At 44.6% G+C, this 20411-nt stretch overlaps 1 protein-coding gene across 7 annotated transcripts in view; it reads right to left on the bottom strand.

Moving 5' to 3' along the window:
- Positions 1-353: 353 nt before the first annotated feature.
- The window catches only part of med15 (mediator complex subunit 15), a 22209-nt gene continuing 2151 nt past the window's right edge, over positions 354-20411 (bottom strand). The window contains exons 2-18 of one of the 7 annotated variants that reach the window (XM_050068413.1): positions 19608-19695; positions 19458-19509; positions 19298-19321; positions 18965-19129; positions 18469-18779; positions 14099-14446; positions 11440-11589; positions 6046-6198; positions 5648-5766; positions 5443-5570; positions 4940-5074; positions 4774-4837; positions 4622-4688; positions 4148-4305; positions 3547-3713; positions 3358-3456; positions 354-975 (exon numbers count right to left, since the gene is read on the bottom strand). In XM_050068413.1, the coding sequence (XP_049924370.1) occupies positions 839-975; positions 3358-3456; positions 3547-3713; positions 4148-4305; positions 4622-4688; positions 4774-4837; positions 4940-5074; positions 5443-5570; positions 5648-5766; positions 6046-6198; positions 11440-11589; positions 14099-14446; positions 18469-18779; positions 18965-19129; positions 19298-19321; positions 19458-19509; positions 19608-19695 (2365 nt within the window). In that variant the 3' untranslated portion in view covers positions 354-838. The remainder of the gene's footprint in view (positions 976-3357; positions 3457-3546; positions 3714-4147; positions 4306-4621; positions 4689-4773; positions 4838-4939; positions 5075-5442; positions 5571-5647; positions 5767-6045; positions 6199-11439; positions 11590-14098; positions 14447-18468; positions 18780-18964; positions 19130-19297; positions 19322-19457; positions 19510-19607; positions 19696-20411) is intronic. The other 6 variants (XM_050068415.1, XM_050068414.1, XM_050068417.1 and 3 more) reach the window with 6 other exon arrangements.

Below are 20411 nucleotides of genomic sequence, written 5' to 3'. Positions count from 1 at the left end.
CAACAAACACATTCAGCCTTTGGTACTTCCCTTTAGAGTGAATACTGCAGCTCAGACGTTGGCCTGTCCTGACGCTCGCCCTGAGCCCGTCGTCCTTTGGGGCCGACTATTGTGGGCTCCACGGGGCGCGGAGGCCGAGGTGCGCGGGGAGGCTTGGACCCCGTTCATGACTGCTTGCAGTTCTAGTTATTATTGTTATTGTTGCCAAAATCAGGTAGAGGACAGTGTATTATAAAAACATTCCAGACGCTCTAATGAAACGATCACATGATGAGTGAACTTCCTGTTGGTTGAAATAAAAACTAATTATTTATTTTCAAAGACTGAAACATTTTTCTGGATTTAATAAAAAGTTTAAATGAACAGTTTTTATTTATGATAGCAAAAAAACAAAACATTTATATTTTCAGTTTGAAAAGCAGAGTTAGAGTTCTTCTTCTGTGGTCCCAAACTGAACTCACATGTCAAACAGAAACTCATGAAACTAAACAACAAACAGAAGCAGAGTGTGATGCGTTCAGGGAGCAGAATATCGGTCAGGATAAATGACAGTTCAGATGTTTGGTTCCTTCTAACACACAGTTCATATTATGTACAAGCTGCTTCTGCTAAAATCTGCTCTGTCAGTGAGACGCCTGAACGCATCAGATCACATGATATCAGCCCACCTGAAGGGGCGTTCAGGGACTAAGATGAGCGTGGGGCACAGCAGCTGCTCTGTATGAATGACAGAAGTCCAACAGGAAACAGGTGAAAGTGTCAGATCAGACTGTAGTGTCTGTGTGTGTGTGTGTGTTACTGTGTGTGCAGCGGGTGCAGTCAGGTGGTGGGCGGGGCTTCAGGCAGCAGACAGACAGGCCTGGCGGACGCTCTGAGCCCAGGTGTTGAGCAGCTCCGTCACTGAGTGTTTGTCAGGAAGCTGCAGCAGTTTGGACGTCATGTTTCTGTGCACCGTCTGCAGGAAGCTGTTCGCACCTGGAGGAGGTCACAGGTCACAGGTCATAGGTCATGTGATCACAGGTCATCACCTCATCAATCAACACAGCTTTAGGCACTGATGCGCGCTGGTGTCGCACCCAGTCAGGACACAGTGTGAGTTAGAACAGAATCATGAGTCAGTATTTTCAGATCTAAACATGATGATATTGTGTAAATGTCCTGGTATTAACTCTTATTGTGTAACGAGTGTGTGTGTGTGTGTGACTGGATATAAACTCGTTACCCTGACGGGACTTCAGCTCAACAATCTGACGCTGATTCAGGCCAGAGCTGGTTGTGTGACTGACAGGAGAACAGCAGCTTAAGTGACGGGAAACACCGTTAATGTGTATCAGAAAGCTGTAGGTGTGTCAGACACTAAGGGCCCGTCCCAATACCCCCCCTTAGCCCTACCCCTACATTTGCGTGTTCCCGCGAGGGGTAGTGGTGTCACAAGTCCTTTTTGCGTGTAGGTGTAGGGGGCATAACGAGGGGTAGTGGGTATGAAACTAGCCCTTCGGAGCGAGGGATTTCAGATGCTGACTTGCCAGCGAGGGGTAGACGTCACCATGGCTACCACCGAGCAAGAAACGGGGAAAAAAGTTCATACATAGCTAATGTTACCGTCGTCAGGTTGCTTGTTAGCTAGCTAGCTAGCTTGCACTATCTGGCGTCTGTCATCTGTCCTGCAAAATTTTTGATTTTTTCACATTACGATAACACGCCAGCTAGTGTAACTATGCTGCCTCGTAATGTTAGCTGGTTAGCTAGCTAGCAGAAGTCCCCCGTCGTCTGTCGTTCATCAAATGAAGCATGATGAATGCAGCAAACGCGATCGGTAGGATGAACTCAACTGGAGACTCCATTGTAGAGCGACACGCCGCTGCTGCTCCTTCAAAACTCCTTCAAAACATTTTTGCAAATGCACCACCACTCTGAGACATCTGTGCACTTGCACAGCGCAGAAGCCAGTATAATGAGGAGAGCAGCGGTGAGGGGAGGGGGGAGTGGGGGAAGGCTCCTATTTAGGGATGCACCGAATATATTCGGCCGAATATTGCAAAAAAACACACATTCGGTATTCGGTGGAATAAATGAAAAGCAAGGCCAAATAATAGCGGCGTGTTTTGATAACGCAATCAAACAGCGTGCGGTGACGGACAGAGTAAAATGTTGGCAGTGTGGCGATATTTTACTCTGTCCGTCACCGCACTTGCGACTAAAAATAGTTTTGGGCAAAATAAATCATTCAGCACGCTGTGTGAGTACAGATTTCAACCAGCATCAGAAACTAAACAGCGAATCCCGCCGGTTGTGGGTTGAACGGGGGTCACAGACATGGACAGGAATACGTATTCCTGTCAAATACGGCGGCGCATGATAACGGCTTACCGGCGACAGAGAAGTCCGGCTCCAGGTGAATAACTTGTTGTCATGACTGCCCAAAAGTCTTTGTGTCCACGAACCTCACCGCACTTTAGGGACTGTTCTTTACTTGTCAGGGGAGGAGGGTGGCTGGTTGATTTTTATTTTATTTATTTATTTTATTTTGATCCCCCCTATGTTAATCACTTATTGATGCTGTTTTTGAAGTATGAATAAGTCAATAAGTAATTTATTCCATTGAAATATCATTGATGTATTATAGAAAAGTATCGTACCGTGGCATATAAAAGCTAAGCTAAAAAGAGTTATACTCTAAAAGTAAAAGTAAAAACGGCACAGTAGCAGCGACAACAAACAATGTGTTGCAATGACAGTGGTGCAAATTTGAGCTTATGTACTGGATAAAGTGAATGTGTGCATGTATAGATCAGAGTTCAGTGTTGATGGGAGGAGGGGGTTCAACGTCCAAACGTGTGTGTGCACGGCTTTACGTGGAGCTGGGGTTTAGAGAGTGTAAGAACCGGGGCAGGAGTCCCCACATGAGCTCAGTTCTACTCTCTGAGAATAAAAAGAGGAAAGCACTACAGTGGCCTTTGACCTGGGGCAGATCGAGGCCAGGTCAGGGTGTGCCTCAGACAAGACACCTCGCTCAAGGTCGAGTTTGGGCGTTCGTAAATGTAACTTGTTCGCTCATATTAAGTCTGAACACTCACAAGTTACAGGAAAGCTTTACAGACGAGGTCAGGACGTATCTAAGAGAGGAGAGCATTAAATGGAGCATTGAAAGAAAACTGTAAGAAACAGATCTCCAACTGTTGGGCCCTTTTGGTCCGCGGCCTGATGGTGAAGTCACCACCCAGACATTCTGCTGTTCTCTACACCCTCAGTCTAACTCATCTAGACAGATAGTTGGTATGTTTTGTATATTATTGTAAAATAACAAACACAGCTTTAAAGTGATGTCACAGTGTGCTGAAGCTGAAGATGTCTCACCGTACTGATCCCCGTCGTCGGCCCAGTACGGACTCTGGTCAGGATAATCAGCAGGAACGCTGAGCTGCAGCGGAGGAACACTGGGGAGGTTCTTATCATCTGAGAGACAAGAGAACAAACACGTGGTTAAAACATGTGGCCTGCCGCCGTCGGCTCAGAGTCGGCGCCAGGTTTCTGTGTCCGACTCACCCAGTTTGCAGACGAGGTGCACGGTGCCGTTGTTGCTGCAGAACGAAGGATCCAGGTTGACGAGGAACTTGACGTCGAGGCGAGCCACCTCTCCCTGCAGGATGTTGGGGATGGTCTGCCGCTCGTCCTCCTCGTGCTTCCTCTTCCTCCCAGAGACGTTGGGACCCCTGAGGAACAGACACACAATGTTCATGTCTGTCACTCAAACTGCACCGACAGCTGTGTTTTAACCTCACACACTATTTTTATTTAAATAAAACTCTGCCTCTATCTGCTGCAGAGTGATGTCACACAGCGCTGACACATTTCCCACTGCTGCAGCTTCACATTAAAAGTCTTTAACTGGCGAAACACGAGCTGAACTTTATTATGAAGTGATAACAGGAAACGTGTTGGTCAGTGAGATCAGCGCTCACTACTGCAAAACAAGATGGCGGTCGTTGTGGTCATTTTGTTGACAGTACAGTGAGCACCAGTTTCTGCGCCCGTCTTGTCAACTTTCTTCAGTCGATTCAGAACGCTGAATCAGCATCTGTGTTTTTGTTGGACTGAACCTTTAAATGTGCTCTGACTGCAGACGTCATGTACAGGTGAGACGTACGTGATGGGGGGTCCGTGGATGGCGGTCATGGCGGGGGCGAAGGTTCGGTACAGAGAGTGGTTGAAGACTGGAGAGCGGATGTTGGCCATGACGGCGTCCAGCAGCGGCTGACACAGGTACTGCTGCTTGGTGGCCACTGGGGGGGGCGGGGGGGTCGGCTGGAGGGATAGGGACAAATTTATACATTCAAAGTGTCATTCAGAGTTTACAGGATGGTGATGTCACCTCACTGATCGTCTCTGCTGTTAACATGGACTCGTATCTGCACTCTGTCCACTTTGAAGTCCAGTTCAGACCAAAGACACGACGAGACGAGTTGAAACAAACACCCTCAGTGACGTTCTGAAACGGTTTCATCTCGTCACGAGTCTTTGGTCTGAACTGGACTTTACATATTCCTGGATTTTTGGAGCTGCAGTTTGAAACAGTGACGCTGAGCACTGTGACGACAGTACAGGTTTGTTCTGTTCTCACCACGGCCATGTCGTTCTTCAGCTTCTCTAAAGCGATTTCACACTTCTGCAGCGTCTTCAGGGGACACCTGCAGGTCAGAGGACAGACACACAGCTGAGTGGACGGACATGGATCAGTGTGTTGGCGAGGAGACGTCAGTGATCAGCTGTTACCTGGTGTTTGGATCAGTCAGGATGTTCAACAGACTCTTCATCTTGCTCAGGTCCTTCTTTCTGTCTGTCCACACCAACAGGAACACAAACTATTATTTCCGTTTTGCAAAATGACTCAGATGATTAATCAATAAATGGATGAATGCTTTGAGCGCTGAGGACCGACCTTCGTTCTTGTCGATCTTGTTGATCATCCTGCGCAGAGGTTCGATGTATTTGGACAGCTGTTTGAGTTTCTCCATGTACTGCTGGTCCTCCAGAGACGTGGCTCCAGCCGGACTCATCACTGAGCTGGGGTTACCTGCAGGACAGGTGAGGACAGGTGAGGAAGGGTGAGGAGGGGTGAGGACAGGTGAGGAGGGGTGAGGACAGGTGAGGAAGGGTGAGGACAGGTGAGGACAGGTGAGGAGGGGTGAGGACAGGTGGGGACAGGTGAGGATAATGATCAGTACTCTTGTCAGTGATCTCTGAAGATAGTAAAGATTTAGTTGCAGTTCCAAAATCTGTGGATATTTGTAACGGAGCCACTGAAGCAGGTCCCAAACAGTTTCTGCAGTTTACCAACAGGAAGTGATGTCATAAAACCTGTTCGTTATCTTTCACGCAGGCGTCACAAACTGTCACAGATTTGTTTTGTGTTATTGCTCCTGGTGATAGAGGTGTGTGTACCTGGAGTATTGAGCGGTCCAGGAGAGGGGACTCCATAGTTCTGGGGGGTCCGGGCGTTGGCGGGGCTCTGTGAGGGCTGAGGGGAGGGGCTGGGCTGGAAACCTCCCGGAGACGGAGTGGGACCGGAGCTGGAGACAGGAAGTGCTGTTAGAAACAGAATCATAGTCGGTGGTGGGTGCTGGTGAATGTGAACACCTGGTTGTACCTGGCTGAGTTGGGCTGTGAGGTGGGGGGCTGAGGTGACGGCTGGGGGGGCGGAGGCATGGACTGTGGCGTCTGCACCTGTACAGGTGAAGGTGATGACATCATGGAATGCTGCTGTACCTGTGGAGGACAGTGATTGGACAAAAGAAGAATTAGCCAATCAGAGATATGTAGCAGCAGATTCTCATCTTTAAAATCCTCGAACCATCAAATGTGTTTTTTACTCCAAATATTGAATTCAAAGATTCTCCAAAGAGCTGCAGATTAATTTTCTTTTGATCGACATCAATGAATCGATCAATCGCTGCAGCTCTGACTGCATTTACATACAAACCCTGCATCTTATCTTTGACTGATGCTCAGCTCTGGGGGGTCAGAGGTCAGACTGAGGATAAATACCTGCTGTGTCATTGGCTGTCCTCCCACCGCAGCAGCTGCAGCGGCGGCGGCAGCAGCAGCAGCAGCGGCAGCAGCAGCGTTTGGAGGAGGGATGGAGGGATTGAGGGGAGGCCGAGGCAGCCGGGGAGGAATCTGCATCCCAGGGCGAACCAACTTCAGAGGACAGAGAGGACAGAGAGATGACACAGACGACAGAGACGACAGGACAGGTGAGCAGAGAGCAGGCAGGAGAACACTGCAGCACACACAGGACTGTGTCTATACTTGTGAGGACCCTGATCCAGACCTCCTAAGCCCAGGATGCAGCGACGGTGCTCTTGCAAACAAGTGTCGGAGGTGGAACTTGTTTTAGTGAAACATTTGCACATTGGAAAGCGAACGTTGTCATTAAAATGGCTCCACAAAACAAAATGCCACAAAACCACATTAACAGTCGTCTGTTACTATGTGAGTCAACTTGAGACAGATACACTAGATACATGATGTGATCATTAAAACACTATTAAAGTTATTTAAACCATTCATCAGTTACTTTACTGTTTCAACAGCTATCTGTTTCTTTTAGCTAAGTGTTTCAATAGCTTTCAACAGTTAGCTATTTCTTTTAGCTAACTAAAGTTATTTCAACTGTGTATAAGTTACTTTTAGCTAACTGTTTCAACAGCTATCTGTTACTTTTAGCTAACTAAAACTATTTCAACTGTGTATAAGTTACTTTTAGCTAACTGTTTCAACAGCTATCTGTTACTTTTAGCTATCCTGTTTCAACAGTTAGCTAGTTCTTTTAGCTAACTAAAACTATTTCAACTGTGTATAAGTTACTTTTAGCTAACTGTTTCAACAGCTATCTGTTACTTTTAGCTAACTATTGCTATTTCAACCATAGATATATATACATAGATGCCGCACCCTTGTGGGATGCGTCAATACCACCGCCATCTTGCCTAGGTGCTCTGACCGGTTCAGACCCATGTCAGACTCGGCAAAAATGCCACATTTTTGCTCTGCATTTGGGTGTACGAACGAAAGAAGTGTTAAAACCAAGCAGAAGGGAATAACATTCCACAGGTAAGAAGTTGTTTTACAATATTTTACTGTTACGAACATGTTTAATGAGATATATATCTCAAAAAGTGATCCTTCTTTTAAGCTAATCAAGTAAAGTAACTGTCCTGATCTGGTCCTAATGCCAAATTAAGCTAACGCTATGTCACACAACTTAAAGAAAAAAGGTTAACATTTATATAATATTACTTATAAAATTATGATGCTTTGTCAAACAGCTATGTCGGTGTATGTGTTATTCCAAATTGTCAACTATCTGTTTCATGGCACCAACGTGACATAACGCAGTATAACGTTAGTAGTTAACTTGTGGCCTGAATTGTAACTACAAATTATGTGGAACTGCGTTTTTCTGACACACTTATTTTGTGTGTAGTTTCCCAAAAAACACAGATAGGAGACGGGCATGGGTAGCAGCAGTGAGGAGAAAGGACTTTGTCCCGAGTGACTCCTCAGTCATCTGCAGCTGTCACTTCAGACCTGAGGACTTCGACAGGACTGGGCAGACTCCTAAAAATAATACTAGCTACTGTACACTGTATTTTTTGTAAATATGACCTAATAATGTAAACAGTTCTGTGTCCAGGCTCCCATGAGCACTGTGGTGTTATACATATGAGATTAAAGCAAAAATTTGTGTAAACATGCAGCTCTAAGTCATTTATTTTCACTTGTACAAAACCAACATTTGTTAATCAGACTCTACACTGCAGCTCGGCACAACCCTGCTGATACACTATTTTTTGCACATTGTGTGAAATGTGAATAAACATTCATAGTTAAAATTAATAATTAAATGACATCATGGTGGGCATTGTACATCTAGTAAGAAAAAAGAATATTTCTTACATGGGGAAAGTTTAGTTTAAATGTGTTGTAGAACTATTACTGTTACTTTATCTACATAAGATCAAATATTTTGGTATGAAAAGCTGCATTTTTTATTTAACCAAGTATCCTGTATCATAACTACATATCTGACGATTGTAACAAACCAAACTGCATGATAATCGGTTGAGAATTCAGCGAGTAATGATGATTTTAATCATAAATAATCTCCTGCCTCAATAGACATACATGCATTAGGCAGCGCAGCTCCACCTGGGCAAGATGGCGGCCGCGTTGACGTATCGCTCCAATGAGGAGCACCGTTGAATGCGGCATCTACGTATATATATCTATATATTTCAACTGTTTAGCAGTTACTTTTAGCTAAGTGTTTCAACAGTTAGCTATTTCTTTTAGCTAACTAAAGCTATTTCAACTGTGTATAAGTTACTTTTAGCTAACTTTCAACAGCTATCTGTTCCTTTTAGCTAACTGTTTCAACAGCTATCTGTTACTTCTAGCTATCCTGTTTCAACAGTTAGCTATTTCTTTTAGCTAACTAAAGCTATTTCAACTGTTTAGCAGTTACTTTTAGCTAACTGTTTCAACAGCTATCTATTCCTTTTAGCTATCCTGTTTCAACAGCTATCTATTTCTTTTAGCTAACTAAAGCTATTTCAACTGTGTATAAGTTACTTTTAGCTAACTTTCGACAGCTATCTGTTCCTTTTAGCTAACTGTTTCAACAGCTATCTGTTACTTCTAGCTATCCTGTTTCAACAGCTATCTGTTACTTTTAGCTAACTAAAGCTATTTCAACTGTTTAGCAGTTACTTTTAGCTAAGTGTTTCAACAGTTAGCTATTTCTTTCAGCTAACTAAAGCTATTTCAACTGTGTATAAGTTACTTTTAGCTAACTTTCAACAGCTATCTGTTCCTTTTAGCTAACTGTTTCAACAGCTATCTGTTACTTTTAGCTATCCTGTTTCAACAGTTAGCTATTTCTTTTAGCTAACTAAAGCTATTTCAGCTGTTTAGCAGTTGCTTTTAGCTAACTGTTTCAACAGTTATCTATTTCTTTTAGCTAACTAAAGCTATTTCAACTGTGTAGCAGTTACTTTTAGCTAAGTGTTTCAACAGTTATCTATTTCTTTTAGCTAACTAAAGCTATTTAAACTGTTTAGCAGTTACTTTTAGCTAAGTGTTTCAACAGCTATCTGTTACTTTTAGCTATCCTGTTTCAACAGTTAGCTATTTCTTTTAGCTACCTAAAGCTATTTCAGCTGTTTAGCAGTTGTTTTTAGCTAACTGTTTCAACAGTTATCTATTTCTTTTAGTTAACTAAAGCTATTTCAACTGTGTAGCAGTCACTTTTAGCTAACTGTTTCAACAGTTATTCATTCATTTTAGCTAACTAATGCTATTTCAACCACTGTCGGTGGCATAATAAGTAGCATGCCATCTACTAGTCTAAGATTTCAAACTCTACCTCACTTGGCTCCATTCTGAAGGACTACTACTCAGCCAAGGAAAAAACAACAGTGTCCAGCGTACGCTCTACTTCTCCTAGAGAAACGCTGCTGTGAATAACCAAACGGTACAGACCAACAGCACTTTGAATTTATGAACTCTCTGTACAGGCTCTGGTTGAAGCCACAGAACTCTGCTGCTGCTCCGTGGCAACAGTTGCTAGGGCTTAGCTTGTTTTTAGCTAGCTGTTTTTGTTCTCAAAGCTAGCTTTAGCTTATTTGGTATTCAGCAGGTATTGTAGTTAACTTTTTATAAATCGTTTCTAAGGTTATATCATATCTCTGATGTACTCACTCCTTTGAGTCTTTAGCTATATTCCTCTGCTTAGTCTGGAGTCGCTCAGCGAGCAGGACAGTTAACGGTCAGTTTGGCAGTTGGTTAGATTTTCTGTTGGCTTTTCAGTTGAGCATTATTATTTATTTCAAGATTCCTGATGCTCTACTTTCTTCCAGGGAGGTAATTAATTCAATCAACTGTTGTTTTTTCTTATTTTGTCATAACTAAAAGTTTATCTCATTTATAACAGATAGGTGAACATCTTCAGGAGCTCATGATGCTGCTGCTTCCTTCAGAATCTCTCTCAAGTCTCTCAATTCCATTCAATTCTACAGAGTGAATCACAGTGTTTATTTACAGCAACTTCAGAGTAGAAAATCTTGTGCCACAAACATAAAATAAAACGGTGCTGAGCAAACGTTGCCTTAGTTAGTTCGTTTTTAGCCACCTGAAAAAGGCCCTTTAAAAAACAATGAAGTCATTAGTTAATTAATCTGTTTAACTGTACACTATTTTTGGAATAATTTCAGCGCTTCAAATTAACGTCAGACAGCCTTTCATACAGATAACTGAAGTCATTACAGTGCCACTGGAATGAGTCCTAAAACCCAGAAGTGACTTAGCATTTTAGCGCTTCCTGTTCCCTCATCTTGAAGTCAATGTTCTTTTATAATGTGTTTTTGGGTACATGTGTGAAATAAGATCTGTGGACAACCCCGCCCACATTTAAGAGGACTGTCTGAACAGGCCGAGGGTCTAGGTACCATGTCTGAAGGGTTACTGCTGGTTCCAAACAAAAATTTTAATTCCTTTAAGTTTAAAGCCTCCTGGTGGATCAGTCGTGTTTAAGAGGTCAAACCAAAAGAGTCCCAGTCAACATTCAGGGTTCTCACACATTTCAAAACTTTTCTACGACTTTAATGATTTTTTTCTTGCCACACTTGAGCAGTAGGGCTGCCACTAACGATTATTTTCATTGTCGACTAATCTGCTGATTATTTCTTCGATTAGTCGACGAATCGTTTTATTGAAAAATGTGTTAAAATGTTGAAACACGTCAGTCTGTCTCTCCCAAACCCCAAAATTATGTCATCTAATGTCTTGTTTCGTACTCACGCCACTCATGTTTTAGTTCACCGTCATGGGAGAGTGTGTAAAGCTGTCAATATTTGAACATAAGAAGCTGCAATAAGAGTATTTTGGGTACTTTATAGTACTTTTCTATGAAGAATGACTCAAACCGATTAGTTGACTACTTAATTAGTCACCGATTATTTTAATACTAATCGTTGCAGCCCTATTGAGCAGTGTTTCTCAAACAGATTCAAATTATATTTAAAGATAATTTCAGCTGTGGCATACATGGAGAGAGAGACTGAACACAGGTAGAAAATGACGGAACGTATTTGATGGTGAACTAAACGCTGTCACGCATTGACGCATGTTTGAGCTACGCTATGTCGCCAGCCACAGAAAATAAACTGGCCGTTATGTTACATTATGTGGAAGGTTATCCACAGACGATTACTGTAACGATGTCATTACAAACAACTAATTCCAGGACTTTCCCAAAACTTTTAATGATTTTCACTATTTCCAGGACTTTTCCAGGTTTTCCATGACAGTGGGAACCCTGGAACACAATGTTTGCTTTGCGTCATGTGACTTCATTCACATTTACTACACATGAAGCACCTGAGCTTGAGGTGGCTGCAGTCTCACCTGTCCAGGTACGGCGGCGGCGGCTGCAGCGGCTGCGTTGAGCTGCGCCTGAGCTGCAGCTTGCTGGGCTGCTTGCTGCGCCTGCTGGACCTGCTGCTGCTGCTGCAAGGCTGCACGGGCCTGCTTACACACACACACACACACACACACACACACACACACACACACACACACAAGGCAAAGCATGCAAGCAGAGGGGGGGTAAGCAGGAATACTGAACTCTACGCTGTCTGAGCTGCAGATTTGCTACTTTTAAAATCGCCCCGCTGCGGGTTGTACACATAACATGTTGTCAAACCTTCACACACACGCCATCCTGCCAGCTGTCCCTTTCACACAGACATCGATTGTGCTGTTCCTTCCTCTGCTATCATCTTAAAGGTGAGAAACCTCTGTCCCCTCATTCAGCTATCATACCTGTTATAAGGAACGGCGAGGAGGAAGATGGCGTGGCATTCCTGCCTTGGATAGGCGATGTGAAAGAGGCTATTAACTTTAGATAGAGTGTACTTTTACACAGAATCACTGCTGACTGCAGGAGGCACCTGACTACTGTTTCAGGACAAAAATACTGAACCTGTTCTTTAATAGAAAATATTAAATAACTGCTTCTCCTGTGGTTTAAAGACAGTGTCAGTGTTGAGTGGCTGGACGGCGGGGTTAGCACCAGGGTGCTGGTTCTACCATCCAGCGTTGAAACATCAAGGAAGTGGGGTGTCCATTTAAAAATCTGCAGAAACCAATTAACTCAGGTTCAGTTTGGTGGGAGGTGCCTTGAGGGAGGAAAAGAAGCAGAGAGCAACTCCACTGACTCACAGATCTTTCATAAAGAGGAACCTATCATTAATCGCTATGTAAAGATATATTACAAGACAGGTCAAGGATGATAAACCCTCAGGACAGACCATCACTGTAACCACCCATGATGGACACTTACGTAACAGGATTTTACCCCAGGTCTGCAGATGTGTGACGATATGCAAGAATGAGATGAGGACAAAGAGCTCACAACCTAAGAGTAATGTCCAAGGCAACAGGGAGAGGCAGTGGCAGAATTTAACTACAGAATCAGGCACTTGACAAAGAGGAGGGCATAACTGCCACTGACAATATATCGGGTGAGGGAAGACACTCAGGATACAAGATGACTTGGACAGAACACCTGAGTGAGAGACGCCCAGAAACAACCGTTGAACCGGACGGTCGCTGCAGCAGCAAAGAAGAAATGGGAGATGTTTGATCACAACATGGACCAGGTGCAAAGAGCAGTGATCGCAGGAGACCTGGGGAAGAAGCTCAGGGCCATTTCTTCAATCATCTGGAGCAAAGCTTCACGAAGAAGGAGCTAAAGGGCAGATCAAAGAACCAAGCAAAGGAAAAGAGACACCTGAAGGAGACAGCCAGAGGAGATCTGCAGAGGCTGAAGAAGGCTGAGAAGATGAGAAACCGGCACTCAGTGAAATCCTGAGGGAGCATGTTTAGATCTTAAACTGAGCTGAGTGTCACCTCAGGGTAAGGAAGCAACAGATGAAGGAGAGGGTGGCCTTCATCAAGAACTGAAATATCTATCAAAACTCGTGGGCAACAAAAGATCAGGGGGTTTGAGATTAATAAAGGAGGTCGTGCAGGAGAGACCACAGTGAACCGAGAAGGGAGGACAGTTCAGAGAGATGCAGACACTCATCAAACCAGTTTGAGTGGAGGAACCATGCTGACAGGAAAACTTTCTTCACCAGGCCAGAGGAAGCTCAGCCCCAGGGCCAAATGGAATTCTGTATAAGGTGTACAAGTATTCCGCAAGGCTCAGGAGACGGATCTGGAAGTTACTAAAGGTGGCATGGAGAAGATTTCTTTGCTGAGGGATGCTTCGTTCCTACGGAAGAAAACTCTTCTTTGGGCCTCTGGCAGAAAGCCTGAGCATGTTCGTGTTGGACAACAAGGACATGGACACTTCAGATCAAAAAGGTGGAGTTCAGAGGGAACCTGACTGTCTTGAGCACAGCAGCGCCTTCACTGAGGTCACTGAGGAAAAAAAAACACGGAGACAGTACGGTGGCATGATCTAACCACACCTGTGGAACGGTACCCCACAAACTACTGGAACTAACACTGAATATCTACCATGTCCCTCAATCATTCCAGAAGCTCTTGCGCAATTTTAAATGTACGTTTTGCAGTTTTTCTGTTCAGATATTTGAATGTTTAAAAGATCTTTTTGTTTGTCCAACAGGCACCGAACCACAGGAACATTTCAGCCTGCAGAATGCGTGTGTTCTGCAGCAGTTTATAAAGAAGTTCATGAAGTGTTCTTTACCAGTTAAGTACAATGTGATCATAGAGTATGATGGGACTGACACTTGGATCCATCGTACAGTTTAAAATCTTGTTTAACCTACTACCCAATGATACATGTGTTTGTCCATTTTAACTCTGATGAAGACGCAGTAGTGTTGGAACATTATTCAGTGGTTCCCAGTTCACCTCTGAAGTCAACAGATTTGGGTTTTAAGAAGCAAAATAAAAAGGTTGCACAGTAACTCATGTAGATTTCCTTAATCGCTGCAGGTGTTTCAGACAGGATTCTTACAGACTGTAGATACACAGAGAACCGACGCCACCTGAACAGTCTCACCTGGAAGGCCTGGATCTTGAGCTGGTGCTGCTGTTGCTGCTGACTGAGCGAGTTGATGGGAACATGCTGAGCCGACGTCATTGGTCCGGCCAGAGACTGAGGCACCATGCCGGGCTGCTGCTGCTGCTGAGAGTGTGGAGGCATCTGACCTGGCTGAGGCTGAGTCTGGGCCTGAACCTGCTGCTGCTGTTGAACCATGTGCTGGATGGACTGGGCCTGAGCCTGGGCCTGAGCCTGGGCCTGGGCTTGGGCCTGAGCCTGAGCTTGAGCCTGGGCATGAGCCTGAGCCTGCTGCTGCTGGAGCTGCAGCTGAACCATCTGCTGCTGCTGAATCCTCGTCTGGTGCATCTGCAGACACAGTATGTGAAGGACAGGAGTGAGGTCATATCTTGTCTTCATCAGCCACAGAAAACTAGTACCAACTGGGCACGGGTGTGGAGAACTGTCACTGAACCAGTATCAGCTCCTGACCTGTTACTACCGAAATGCACTAACGTACTTTAACATTTCAGACTGGTACTCTGATAATTACCCAACACACAGCGCAGCAGAATTACCAACTGTGTTCACTGTGTTAGCAAAGCTAAGATCAGGATGTCCACCCTCTGGACTACAGAACCCTGCAGTACCCTGCAGAACCCGTTGTGTGTTACAGTGTAATGCTGTCTATAGCCCCTTTTAAACAGGAGTTTTGCAAATTTGCAGGAAAGCCCAATCAGTCTTTTTTCAGCATTGGCAGTATAAAAACAAAATCGGGGAGTGCAGCAAAATGCCGCCTACCTACTTTTGTTTATACAGAATGTGCCTTTTTCGGGGCAATGGGGGGCGTGAGCAAGTAACAAAACGTGCGAGATGACTTATATAGCGGCGAGATGACTTATATAACGTGCGAGATGACGTATATAACGGCGAGATGACTTATATAACGTGCGAGATAACTTAAATAACGTGCGAGATGACTTATATAGCGGCGAGATTACTTATATAACGTGCGAGATAACTTAAATAACGTGCGAGATGACGTATATAGCGGCGAGATGACTTATATAGCGTGCGAGATAACTTAAATAACGTGCGAGATGACGTATATAGCGGCGAGATGACCAATATAACGTGCGAGATAACTTAAATAACGTGCGAGATGACATATAGCGGCGAGATGACTTATATAACGTGCAAGATGACTTATATAGCGGCGAGATTACTTATATAACGTGCGCGATGACTTATATAACGTGCGAGATGACTTATATAGCGGCGAGATTACTTATATAACGTGCGCGATGACTTATATGACGTGCGAGATGACTTATATAGCGGCGAGATGACTTACATAACGTGCGAGATGACTTATATAGCGGCGAGATGACTTATATAACGTGCGAGATGACTTGTATAATGTGCGAGATGACATATAGCGGCGAGATGACTTATATAACGTGCGAGATGACTTATATAGCGGCGAGATGACTTATATAACGTGCGAGATGACTTGTATAACGTGCGAGATGACTTATATCACATGCGAGATGACTTATATAACGTGCAAGATGACTTATATCACATGCAAGATGACTTATATAACGTCCGAGATGACTTATATCACATGCGAGATGACTTATATAACGTGCAAGATGACTTATATAGCGGCGAGATGACTTATATCACATGCAAGATGACTTATATAACGTGCGAGATGACTTATATAACGTGCGAGATGACTTACATAGCGGCGAGATGACTTACATAACGTGCGAGATGACATATAGCGTACAAGATGACTTATATCACGTGCGAGATGACTTATATAGCGCGCGAGATGACTTATATAACGTGCGAGATGACTTATATCACGTGCGAGATGACTTATATAACGTGCGAGATGACTTATATAGCGCGCGAGATGACTTATATAACGTGCGAGATGACATAGCGGCGAGATGACATATCACGTGCGAGATGACTTATATAGCGCGCGAGATGACATATCACGTGCGAGATGACTTATATAGCGCGCAAGATGACTTATATAGCGGCGAGATGACTTATATAACGTGTGAGATGACTTATATAACGTGCGAGATGACTTGTATAATGTGCGAGATGACTTATATAGCGCGCAAGATGACTTATATCACATGCGAGATGACTTATATAGCACGCGAGATGACATATAACGTGCGAGATGACTTATATAGCGTACAAGATGACTTATATCACGTGCGAGATGACTTATATAGCGCGCGAGATGACTTATATAACGTGCGAGATGACTTATATAGCGCGCGAGATGACTTATATCACATGCGAGATGACTTATATAGCACGCGAGATGACTTATATAGCGCGCAAGATGACTTATATAGCGGCGAGATGACTTATATAACGTGCGAGATGACTTATATAGCGGCGAGATGACTTATATCACGTGCGAGATGACTTATATAACGTGCGAGATGACTTACATAGCGGCGAGATGACTTACATAACGTGCGAGATGACATATAGCTTACAAGATGACTTATATCACGTGCGAGATGACTTATATAGCGCGCGAGATGACTTATATAACGTGCGAGATGACTTATATAGCGCGCGAGATGACATATCACATGCGAGATGACTTATATAGCGCGCGAGATGACTTATATCACATGCGAGATGACTTATATAGCGCGCGAGATGACTTATATAGCGCGCGAGATGACTTATATAGCGGCGAGATGACTTATATAACGTGTGAGATGACTTATATAGCGCGCGAGATGACTTATATAGCGTGCGAGATAACTTATATAGCGGCGAGATGACTTATGTAACGTGCGAGATGACTTTTATAACGTGCGAGGTGACTTATATAACGTGCGAGATGACTTATATAGTGCGGGCGATTATGTATATAACGCGCGAAATGACTTATGTAGCGCGCGATGATGTATATAGCGGCAAGACTTATATAGCGTGCGAGATGACGTATGTAGCGCGCGCGATGATGTATATAGCCGCGAGATGACTTATATAGAGGCGAGATTACTTATATAGCATGCGAGATGATGTATATAGCGTGCGAGATGACGTATATAGCGCGCACGATGATGTATATAGCGGCGAGACGACGTATATAGCGCGTGAGATGACTTATATAGCGTGCGAGATGACGTATATAGCGCGTGAGATGACATATAGCGCGCGAGATGACTTATATAGCGTGCGAGATGATGTATATAGCGTGCGAGATGACTTATATAACGTGCGCGATGATGTATATAGCGGCAAGATGACGTATATAGCGTGCGCGATGATGTATATAGCGTGCGAGATGACGTATATAGCGCGTGAGATGACTTATATAGCGCGCGAGATTACTTATATAGCGTGCGAGATGATGTATATAGCGTGCGAGATGACGTATGTAGCGCGCGCGATGATGTATATAGCGGCGAGATGACGTATATAGCCGCGAGATGACATATATAGCGCGCAATGACTTATATAGCAGCGAGATGACGTATATAGCGCGCAAGATGATGTATATAGCAGCGTGATGGCATATATAGCGCACGATGGCATATATAGTGCGCAATGGCGTATATAGCGCGCGATGGCGTATATAGCGCGCGCGATGACGTATGTCTTCCAACTCCCTTCTCCTCCTCAACAGACGAAGCATGAGCAGAACAAGATTGTTGTTGTACTGCTGCTTCAAGAATATAAGCAAAACAAGCCCGAAAAAGGCACTAAGGCCTTGTTCAGACTGCCAGCCAAAATCCGATTTTTTGCCAATCTAGATTGGAACCAGATGGCTCTTATGAAGCCTGAACAGTCATAAATGACATGAAATCCGATTTTTGCAAACCAGATCGAAACCACCTTTGGGAGGTAGTTTCAAATCACATTTGGACAGATGTGTCTGAGTCTGAACAGCTCCTTATATGACATCACACAGTAAACGCTAGATGACGCCTCCGCTCCAACGTCGTTGCCACAACAACTTGTCAGATTTGTCAATAATGTGGCCCAGTCTGAACAGAGCCAAATCCGATTTGGACACTTGCTAAAAACAGTGTGGACAGTCAGCAGTCAAAAATCGGATTTTCGGATTCTCCCACAAGTCATCAACAGCCCCTCCCACAAGTCATCATCCCACAAGTCATCAACAGCCCCTCCCACAAGTCATCAACAGCTCCTCCCACGGCAGAAGGCCGCCTCGTTCTTTTTAAACCAAAAAGGTTCCACCAATATGTCTACCCTACGAGGTGGAAAATTGGGCACCTCGGATCAACTCGCCAATCCGGCTCTTTGTGTCTAAACGCTCACAACATTTGCCAAAAATCTGGCGGTGTAAACGGAGCTAGTAACTGACTGTATACCTGGTTCTGCTGCTGCTGGTTCTGGGCCTGCTGCTGCTGCTGGTTCTGGTGCTGCTGCTGAAGTTGCTGATTCTGGTGGTGCTGCTGCTGCATCTGCTGCGCCCTCAGCTGCTGCTGCACCTGGAACTGCTGCTGGATGGCGGCGTTCTGCTGCTGCTGCTGCTGCTGTTGCTGCTGCTGCTGCTGCTGCTGCATGGCGTTCTGCTGCTGCTGCTGCTGCTGGGCCTGCTGAAACTGCTGGAACTGCATGGACTGCTGCTGCTGCTGCGCCTGCACCATCTGCTGCATCGGCATCTGGCCTGGACCCCCTACTGCAGGGTGAGCGAGAAGAAGATGAAGGACAGAGCCGCTCTACAGCTCAGAACCAGGCTGAGGTGAGTCTGGAGTCTCAAACACACAAAACGTGCCAAAGCGGAGACTGAAGGTAAGAGCAGCTCTGACGCAGCCGGCATCCACCGAACAGCAAACACACACCACATGGAGGAAACACACTCACTGGCTTGTGGGTTTCCAGCCACCCCTGCCATGGCATGCTGGCCTATCTGCATCTGCCCCATGGCCCCCATGCCACCCACTGGAGCACCGGTGGGGCGAGGCCCCATGCCAATGGCGCCCGGGCCCCCTCCAACCCCTGTCAGGTTAGTCAGGGCATTCATGGGATCTAGCAGAAGGGTAGACAACAGATCATATTACGCAGCTCCAACATGCACAGCAGAAACCATGAACACCATGAGTCTGGTAGTGACAGGTCCAGCAGAGGACAGAACACAGCAAAGAAAGAACTCAATGGGAAGTGACCCAGACAGAGACAAAGACAGAGTCCACTTACCTGGTCCTCCCAGAGTCTTCTTATCTGGAAATAAGACACCAGTGATTAGTGACTGTGGAGCAGCGTCGGATGCTTCACATCAGCAGTGGACCGTCAGACTCTTGTGTTACGAGTCAGTTTTCAGATCGCAGCCTTCAAATGAAACAGCTCAAATACTCACGGATGTCTCTGAAGTGAATGATCAGCCTCGCCACCAGAGATAAATACTCCTCCTGGGAAACAAGAGTGAGACCTGTTAGAACACGCTGGATTGTTATCGTTCATCACTCCCAGCAGTCTGACCAACTTCCTGCAGTGACACAGCACTCACTCTGGATTTGGCTTTAACGTAAACATGGTTCTCCATGTCGTTACTGGACTTGGTGTGTGCAGTTCCTGCCTTCCTCATCGCGTCCTCACTGGAGAGAAACATAGAAAACACACTGATCAAAAACACACACACTCCTCACCTGTCTTCACCGTCTATACGTCACCTCCGTGTTTATTCTGATTTAAAAACTGAACTTTATGAAACAGATATTTCAGTTTGTTGCTCCTTAAATGTGAAAACAAGCTCTTTAAATATCTCCACCGGGGATCTGGAACATTCTGGAGGTCATTTTACAGCACAAACATTTTCTTCATATTTCTCTTCATTCTCATTTCTGTTGAATGTTGCACAGGAGCAGCACTGATAGATTGTTGTTGTTGTTTGATAATAGTTCATAAAGAAAACAATTTGGAAGTCAAGTAGTTTGATTTTTTTTCCAGATTGATGAATTAAAAAAACCTTAACATTGAACCCTGTAACCCTCAGATTAATAATGAAAACAATCTTAAAGAGGCAACAGACAGCATCTTCTCCTAAATATATCATGATGAAAATAATGTGGGTTGCACAGGGTAGTGTCCACAGTAAAATCAGACTATCAGCGTTTACATAGGTTACTTAGTGGCTTTGGTCAGCCAATCAGGGACTGGAGCTGGTCCTTATGAGGAGTTGGGCATGAGATAGTTGAGTCACGAGCACAATGGCAGACGGACAAAGTTTGGGGACAAGTGAAAAACGGCCTAGCAAAAGAAAAGGAGCTCCTCTGTGTGAGGAGGCAAAGAAGAGCAAAAAGGAGAGTGATAA

The sequence above is a fragment of the Epinephelus moara genome, chromosome 18 (assembly GCF_006386435.1).
Source record: "Epinephelus moara isolate mb chromosome 18, YSFRI_EMoa_1.0, whole genome shotgun sequence".
Classification (NCBI taxonomy): domain Eukaryota; kingdom Metazoa; phylum Chordata; class Actinopteri; order Perciformes; family Serranidae; genus Epinephelus; species Epinephelus moara.
The sequence above is the reverse complement of the archived record's forward strand: the minus strand, read 5'-3'. Positions and strand labels throughout refer to the sequence as shown.